General features: G+C 40.8%; 1 protein-coding gene across 1 annotated transcript; it reads left to right on the forward strand.

Annotated features, from left to right (window-relative positions):
- Nucleotides 1–509: 509 nt before the first annotated feature.
- GEMIN2 (gem nuclear organelle associated protein 2) lies at nt 510–8883 on the forward strand. The gene is made up of 10 exons (XM_075103444.1): nt 510–828; nt 1258–1342; nt 2568–2657; nt 4691–4750; nt 4906–5016; nt 5603–5647; nt 6352–6420; nt 7740–7850; nt 8069–8127; nt 8424–8883. Exons 1-10 carry the CDS (start codon nt 707–709, stop codon nt 8461–8463), a joined length of 792 nt encoding a protein of 263 aa, XP_074959545.1. The 5' UTR covers nt 510–706; the 3' UTR covers nt 8464–8883.
- Nucleotides 8884–9242: the final 359 nt, after the last annotated feature.

The raw sequence follows: 9242 nt of genomic DNA on the forward strand, positions 1-9242 counted from the left end.
GAGAAGCAACCCCCCTGCGTTAACGCTGCCTTGCTTTTTATGTGGCGTGTGGATGCTCCCACATACTAGCATCTAGATAAACCCATACAGCAACAAAATGAAAACTCAGGCATTGATCCGAGTGAGAACTGTTTAAACTTAAAGCAGTTAACTTTTATATAACTTATTTCAACTGTAAAGCTCAAAGGAGGGACAAGCATTATTATTACTGGATGTCCACTGGTAGAAAAAGAAAATACTAATGGACAAGTTGTAAAGAACCACTTGCAAAAGTGTATCAGAACAGTGGCACGGGGCCTAATAAAAACGGTTATTGAAGGTTTGCACCGATTCCCCACAGAAACAGGCCTAGTTTGATGGGCAATAAATTGGCACAACCCCTTTCTACACCACCTCTTGGCCAAATTCCCTTTTATTTCCCGACCCTGGGTTTTCGGGGCAGCTACAGCCTCCAGCGCAGGCTGCCCCTCGCGGCTCGGCGCTTCCCGGTGGCGCAGCTTCTCCGTCACTCCCGCGTCAGAGCACAACACCGACGCACCCTCCTCAGGGCGCGAGGAACGGGGTGCCTGTCCCCGAAGGCGCTCCCTGCGCGGCTAACCCCCGCTGCCGCCGGGCCGCGGCGGGGAGGGAGAGCCCGGACCCGGGCCCGCCCCGCGCCGCCGCTCTGGCCGTGGGGGGCGGCCCCGGTAGCGGCGGCGGTGTGGCCATGGAGCCGGGCGTGGAGGAGCTGATGCCGCGGCTGCTGCCCGTGGATGACTGTGACTTGGCCGAGGACTTCGACCCCACGGTGCCTCCCAGGACGCCCCAGGAGTACCTGAAGCGCGTCCAGTGAGTGGCGGGGCGCGAGGGCCGAGCTCCCGCCTTGGGGTGCGGGAGGGCGGCTGCGTGGCGCTGCCGTGGCCCCGCCGGCCGCAGCCGGGAGGATCCGCCTCCCCCGCGATCCCGCGCGGCGGCCGCTCCCCCCAGGGACGGCCGCAGCGCCCCGCGCCGGCGCTGCCCGGTTTTCCGCCGCACGGCGGAGGCCCGGGCCGAGGTCCCGCGGCGGGGTGCACGCGGGCTTCGAGGGCCCGCAGCGGTCGCGCAGGAACCGAGGCTGCCTGACCCGTAGCTCTCAAGTCCGACCTTCCGTCAGAACTGCCGGCACAGCCAGTGTTTCACGTACCCAGAGATTTCCGCAGGTGCGGCGTTTCGGAGGCATCCGGCATATCACCACCTCGTACCGAGGAAAAAACGTAGCCGCTTCATTTTGTTTTGTAGGATTGAAGCAGCTCGATGCCCAGATGTGGTCGTGGCACAAATAGACCCAAAAAAACTGAGAAAGAAGCAGACGGTAAACATTGCGGTAAGTCTGAGAGCTTTTCACGCTTTCTTTTGAGAGAAAAAAATTTAAGAGAATTTTTTTTCCTTAGGGGTATTAAGGGAAAAGATGTTAATATAATGTTTGTACTAATTTTGCGGAGTGGTTGGCATAACTAAATAGCACTGCTGGATTTTAAAAGTATCTACAGAATTAAAACATCTGGGTTTGAAGAAAGACCTGTTCAACTGCTGCCTAACAGCAGGCTTTATAACTGATTTGATGCTATCCATACTATTTGATACACAGCAGGCTATTTTAATGTCTGAGGAAATAAAATGTTGCATTCAGTTTTACTAATATTTAGTCATAAAACCTGCATAAAAATTAGAAGAAAGGTATCTTCATACCTGTATGTAGATATAAGTGTATATCATGGGTAAGGGTAGTAAGTGCAACTAAGCTGTACTAAAGTTAGATGGAATCCTAGCACCGCTTCTTTCCTCTTTGGTGGAACATTTTATCCGAACTTTTCCTTCCTGCTTAAGCAGATTTTTCTGTTGTCATCTTGCCCTGCCAGCTTGAGTTTTAATCTACTTGCAAGTAGTTCATGAGACCAAGTTTGCCTTTCTTTAGTGAAAACTGTGTAATCTGAAATTTCAGTACTAGACTGCTCAAGAAAAGTTTCTAGTACTCACATATGACCATATAACTTCTGTGACCGTTCTCTTCATTTGTCTCATCTCTTTTTAGTGGCATTCTTAAACATTTGTAGAAAGACTCTTTTTCTTTTAAAATAACTCTTTCATGCTAATCTTTAAAGAGGTTATACCTACTTAACTGTCAGAGTTAGTTTCCTAAAAGATATATTTGTGGACTTCTGTCTTCCTCAACTTAATGTTGTTAAGTAGAACACCTAAGGTTCATAGCATCTGTCCAAGATGTCCAAGGAAACAGCACCCTGCTTTTTATAAACACGGAAATTAAGGCAGAACAAATGTTAAAAAGACGACTTTTAAATAATTCTTTGACAATGTATTTTGAATACTTATTTTTCCTTCTTATTTGCATATAAGAAGAGTCAAACAAGAAATTTTGTCTAAACCGACTGTTAAATCAGTCTTGGATGTGGTCATGAAATTACCTTTCTTAAATGAATATTTAAAGGATATTGTTTACCTGGTAGTGAACATTTACTGATTCTCTTGTTTGTCAGTGTTCTTCTTATAAAGCTTTCTTTACATTATAATTATTGCCAGTGTTTTCCTAGATTTCCGGATGTCAGCCTGCCCCTGAAGGATACTCCCCAACGCTCAAGTGGCAGCAGCAGCAAGTGGCCAATTTTTCAGCCGTTCGTCAGGTACAAAATGGTGTGTGAGGGAACTCACATTGCAGGGATGAATGTCACAGGCTCCTGACAGATGTTTTGCAGACGACCTTTATTGTCAGCTTTTCACTGCTTATATATCTTTTCGACACATTCCTCACGCGATCACGTGCACAAACAATTTCTGTTAGTCGTCAGCCAGCTCTAAGCACGCACCTTATGCTACATTCTAATAGGCTGTTCTATTTGCGCTACCTCATTTGTTTTTGCTTACTTAAATCCTTCTTGGCATTCCCACACTCCTGTGTCTGTTTTTTACTGCCGTGTTGGTTCAGTTCAAGGATGTGTCAAACAGTGCTAAGTTACTTGCAAATTCATCCCCCACATCGCGCTGTCTAGGTAGAACACATCTGTGCTTTATGGGGGACAGCCTTATATCTAGTAGAGAAATGTTATGACTTTATGGTAGGACAGGTGTTTGTAAGCAATGTTTTAAGTTCTTGAAAAAGAATTGAGTATCACAGAAATCACAGTATACTGTATATACCGTATGGCTTTTAAACCTCTGATAAAACCCTTGAGAAAGTCATGTTTCAACAAAAAAAAATTCAAGTTCAGCAAAAACATCTCTCAGTATTTAGATTAAATGACAGAGTAGCTGAGGGAGGACAAAAATCCTTATGTTATGCAGTTAGATTAAAACCTGGTGCTAGCAGGAATGTTCTGCAGTACTCAACATGAACTGAAAAACAAGTGGATTCTAACCCACCAAGAGATCTTTGTACCTAGAACACGCTGTCTATTTAGGATACTGTTGACAGTGGTGGCACCCATTATGAGGAGAAATACTGATTTGGTAAAATGTACTGGTAAGGTTGTAGTGTTAGCACGGACTTGAATCTTTCCTACTGCATTTGCACCCTGCTTTTAAATAACAACAAACATCGAGGATTGAGCAGTCCCTCTATCTATCCACAGTTCAAACAGGGTGAAATGCAAAACAGAATAAAGATGTAGGTAGAGATCATTTATGACTCCAGTACTGCAGGAGGCATGTTTACAATGCATTAATACTGCATTGTAGGAATACCTCAAGTAACTGAAGTATAACCAACTGCACTGAAGCTGTTCTAGCACTGAACTTTGCCTGAGCTCACTTACCCTGTTTTTTCAGGGAGGTAAATCAGTGAAGGCAGAGATCTGTACTGCTGCACCTGCATTGCAAACACGAACTGGGCTGGCCCCTATTCTACAGGATATCACATTGTATACTGTTAGGTGTAATCTGAGGTTTTAGTAGAACTAAGGAAACTGACATCTAAAGGCATATTCACTGAACAGATATTTCTTCTATACACACATCAATTGTCCTCTCATCTGTGCCAGAATTAACACTGTGAAGCATGACAATATCCTCAAAAATATTTGAGAGAAAAAAGAGCATCAGAGGTCACTTGTTCAAACACCGCGCATCAGCTGCTGTTACTTACAGCAGCTTTAGTAGTCATTTTTACTGCTACAATAACAATTGGATTGGGGGAAAAAATTCTGTTACAAAAAGTTTATACCTCTGTACACGAAACTGGCAAGCAGGCCAATTTCTCTTATATGGCATATGGCATCCCTGTCAGGTAGAAGAAATATACTAGGAAAGCACACTTACCTTTTTTCCAACAGTTTTGCAGACATCTGATACAGATACAGACCACTGTTGGAAACGGGAGGTTGGCTTTATGTGTCTTTTTGGACTAAATCAATTTTTTTTTCTTAAGCTTGTTATACCTGGAAAAGTCTAGAAGACTCTTACAACTTACTACCTCAGCTTAACTTGATATAACAGACTGCAAAATTCCTTTAACATTGCTTCCAAAAACCCAGCGTGAGCAACTTGGTTACATTTATACTAAGAGGTGTAAGAGATATTTAGCCAGTTATGCCTCTGCTGATTTATAGAACATCATAAAAATATACTTTTTAGACATTCTAAGAATAACGAAGAGCAATTATGGCTAGGATAAAATAACTGAAAAGTTAAACAGTGATTTGGTTTTATTTTAATTACTCAGAGCCTGAACAAGCACAGAAATCACTGGCGGTCACAGCATTTGGACAGCAATGTTACCATGGTGAGTAGAATTCACAACAGTGCTGTGGGTTTTTTCCCAGTCATCCAATCCATGGTTAATCTTGCCTTACACTGTAATGCAACAACTTGTGAATATTTTCAGTGTCTTCAAGATAGTAATATTTCAGTGTTTTCATCTATTTTTATTTACTGCAGCCAAAATCAGAGGATGAAGAAGGCTGGAAGAAGTTCTGCCTGGGTGAAAGAATATATTCAGAAATAGGTGCACTATCTGATAATGAAAATCTAGGGATTGATTACATAAAGGTGAGTATAGGACTTCTATCTATTTTTCAGCTGCTCTTTCAAGAATAACTGCCAGAAACAATACTGTTTATTACCACTTTGTGCTAAATAGAAAGTAGGCTCTCTGGTGAGCCCAGGAAGTCCTTTTTTTTTTTTCCCTTTGAAGCAGAAACAGAGAAGCAGAGAACAAGTCTATCCCTTCAGTCAAAAGGTTGAAGAGTTCCTTCATCAGTTATCAGCTAAAGTGCACAACTTTGTTACTTGCTGAGCTCAACTAAAAGCTTTCTGCACAGTCTGCTTTAGCGTTTTGTTGAACGGTGATATGTGGTTGCTCTCCTCCAAACATGCCCTTCACGGCATCATTTTGGAAAAAACCAAAACTTCAACAAGTTAACAGTAAAAGCAAGGTTCTTTGGTACCAAATTTGACTGGACCTTATCTTGAACTTGCTTGAAGGCTTTTTTTTTTTTAACTAGATTTCAAAGCTCAGAACAGACTTTCAAATCACTACAAATGTCTGAGCATCACATTAAGATGTTAGTACATTCTAAATTAGAACAAAAATTATTATGATAATGTCTGCATTTTCCAACTTGGTTTTTTTCAGGTGGGCTTTCCCCCTTTGCTAAGTATTGTAAGCAGAATGAATCAGGTAAGCCTACCTCTTAGAATCACACAGTGACATTGCATAAATCATTATTTCTCATATTCTGTCTGTTGCAGAAGTCCTACCTATTTTTCTGTGCTAGAGTAGGCAATTGTTTATTACAGCTGCTATTCACTGCACACGTACAAGGAAAACATGTAATCATTATTTCGCCTTTGGCTTCAAACAACTTTACTAGTCAACATTTATCATGGCTAGTTTTAAGACTATTTTGTTCTTGTAATTTCTCTATAGAACATTTAATATCTGCCATTAGGTGCTTGACAGTGTTTTAAGATTTCTCATTTAGTGTTTTAAGTGCAGTCTTTCAACTTGATTGTAAAGTCTTACGTGCATTGCAAGGCTAGAAGGATCACACTTACCTTTCCTTTACTACTATGTTTCCCACTAGTCACCTTTATACAGAAACAACCAGTCAGCATGATGCCTCTCTTTCCTAATCTGTAGCTACTTGCCCATAAGTTTTTGTTAACACAGAAAATTACTTCATTTTATAGAAAATTCTTTCCAGGAACTGGTGCTTTAACACTTACTTTACCCTTTTTTTTGTAACTTCAACCTGGAATAGATAACATGTATATTTTTTTTTAAATCATATTGCTTTTTATATAATCTAATCCTTCGGGTAGATGGTCAGCAAAACAAAACATGGCACGCATTGTATTGTCTCTTTCTTTTCCTCTTTGAAGGCAACAGTAACCAGCGTCCTAGAATACCTGATAAGCTGGTTTGGAGAGAAAAAATTTACTCCAGAACTGGTAATCTTTGATTTCTTCTAACTACTTGCACATGAATGCATTAAACAATTAAAAAAATGTTCAGTTTTCTATTAAATTATTCTAGTTTCTCAAGAGTTCTCTAGATGTGTGCATCATGTTTAGTTACTTTAAAACTTGATTAGATACTAAAATAAGTATTCACAGAACTTTTTGGAAGGCTAATTACAAAACATAACAGATACAGATCTATCCGCCAAATCCCCCTCCCCTTTTTATCACTCCCCACAGTAACTTAAACCACCAGGTTCCATGAGTATCAGCACTGGGGAGAGAAGTGGCTCAGACTGCTGCAGCTTTGCTTCCGACCAGTTTAAGCTGTCAGGGTGCTGCTGCACGCCCTATTTACTGACACCTCCACTTTAGTTTGGAGACCCATGACATAATGCTGGCAAAGACACAGTTAATCTTTCCATGTGCAGCACAGACCAGAAAGCTTAGCTGCATCAGTGTGGTGACAAATCATGCCTCATACGAAATTCTGATTGACAGGGTACATTAGAATGGAGTTTGGCCACAACTAGATTGACTAGCTACGTAATGGCATTGTATCTACAAAAGGCCTTGGTGGATGCCTCTCATCTCATTCAGTACCATGAAGCAGAAGAGTAATGAAAAGTTACTTCCATAATACTAAACAGTTTCACTGTTCTTGAGTCACTGAAAGGCCTTTCATGTTCTATCCTTTCCTGCATGACTGTGTACTTTTTAACCAATACGCCGCAGAGAATGTACACCTTGACTTTTAGTCTATTCCCGTCCTGAAAACCACTAGACTCTGGAGTTAAGAAGTTAAACTGGTTGCAGAAGTTATGTTTGTAAGAATGCATTAGAATTCAGTGAAGTAAAATGCAAAGGACATGTTTTCACAGTGGTGCAAATCTTAAAGCTGATCTAACGGCATTAATTCCACAATGATCTGACTCGATACATTCACTCTTCAGGAATGTTTTTCCACAGTTTGTGAAGTTAAACATTAATAGCTAAGTAATAATCTTTAGATATTACTAAAATAACCCTTCTCTCAGACTTTAATAGTGTAAGCTGCATTAATTTATGTCTTGGCCAGTGTTCCAAAAAATGACAGGAAGTCCAGGAGTACTCCCAAGAAGCTTATCTAGAGGCACGAAGTTCTACAATGTAGTGTCTAACATGGCTTTCAAACTTTTTCAATCCTGGCAGTAGCACTTCAATGCAATTTTGTTTTGAGACCTATACTCCAGGCCTACTGTATATTAACAAAAACTGCATGAAACTTCAAGGAAATGCTTGTAATTAAAACTTAATTTGAATCCACACAGGGTAGATGGCTTTATGCACTGTTGGCATGCCTTGAAAAACCTTTGCTACCTGAAGCTCACTCCCTTATTAGACAGCTGGCAAGACGATGCTCAGAAGTCAGAGTACTAGAGGTAAGATTTAATGTAACATTGTGCAAAGGACTTGCTGAGCTTAGCAAATTATTAAGAGGATGATTTTTCAGTTCTTGAAGTCTTGATAAGTAATTTTTCATGTCGTAAGCTTGCTCAAGAATGAAGGGAAGACTACACGCACGTAACATGGCATGGAACAGCTTTTCTGTTTGACACAGGTAACAAAAGAACTGTTCTAATATTTATTTCTCTTTCAGGAGAACAAGAACGAAGAACAAATATCAGCTCTGAACTTGATAATCTGCTTAGTTAGCCGGTAATGCAACTTACATTCCTAAAACAGTAAAGTACGTCCAGAATAAATTAAAGTGGAAGTCAATTAAAGTACCCTGAGCCTATGTAGCAAATATACTTAGCTAAAAGGACTTAAGATAAACCTAAGAGTAAAGTAAGCTTATTGGTTTCCTCAGATGAGCCCCCTGAACTGCAAAGCTATAATTCTGATAGAAACACTAAAAGAAGAGCTAGAAAGCAACGGTCTAACAACTTAGAGCAAAGTAAGGACTGCGCTGCATTAGAGGTTTCTTACTGTATTCCACTTCTCTCCACTAGGTACTTCGATCAGCGTGACTTGGCTGATGAGCCTTCCTAGACTGTTTTGAGAACGTCATGTATTTTGTGGTGCCATAGTACCAACAGCATTATCAGAGTTAACAGCAAGACACTGCACTGTTCAGGCCTGAGGTACTACACAGCCCCTTCAGAACACCCTCATGATAATGCACTGGGGACACCTATGAATAACTTAAGCCGAGCTTTAGCATGAGATTGCCAATGTCTCAGATATTATCATCGCTGTCATTGTAAAATGGTCAATGAAGCATCTGGCAGCAGCTCTCAAGCCACTGTCTCGGTAAACTACATTCTCGGCTAGAAATTTCTACCATCTGAGTAATTCTGTGGACATTACTCTTAGGTGAAGTCTGAGATAAAGAACACTTATTTGTCACATAACCTAACACATCCTTTGTGAGGGCTTTTTTAATAAAACTGAAGCATTTCAAAGAGTGTTCTTAAAACGTTGTGGCTTTTCTCACTCTTCATACTAGTCAACGGCAGCCTTACTCTAAGAATTACACAACTGGGACTGAATGTGTTTTTCCAGGCTTGGGTGCCTGAGCTTAAGCACTGCTACACAGTTCAACTCTACCCAGGAAGTTACTGAAACAATTACTTCTAAAACACAAACATTACTACTTCTGAGTAATACTATTTTTTAGTAAACAGTTGCAGAAACCAGTGGAAATTACACAGCTATATTCAATGCTTTTAATAGAAGCAGTAATTAAACAGAATGAACAATTTTATGTATCGTATCTTGAGAAATAGTAGCTTGCCTGTTTATATATATAACATGGAGTGCTTTGCCAA

The sequence above is a fragment of the Phalacrocorax aristotelis genome, chromosome 9 (assembly GCF_949628215.1).
Source record: "Phalacrocorax aristotelis chromosome 9, bGulAri2.1, whole genome shotgun sequence".
In the NCBI taxonomy this organism is placed as follows: Eukaryota; Metazoa; Chordata; class Aves; order Suliformes; family Phalacrocoracidae; genus Phalacrocorax; species Phalacrocorax aristotelis.

Bases quoted from the DNA above. Each gene is read 5' to 3' on its own strand.
- GEMIN2 (XM_075103444.1), top strand. From the start codon at position 707: ATGGAGCCGGGCGTGGAGGAGCTGATGCCGCGGCTGCTGCCCGTGGAT. The intron at 2,658-4,690 runs GTACAAAATGGT...TTAATTACTCAG, and splicing joins ATTTTTCAGCCGTTCGTCAG to AGCCTGAACAAGCACAGAAA. The intron at 4,751-4,905 runs GTGAGTAGAATT...TATTTACTGCAG, and splicing joins TGGACAGCAATGTTACCATG to CCAAAATCAGAGGATGAAGA.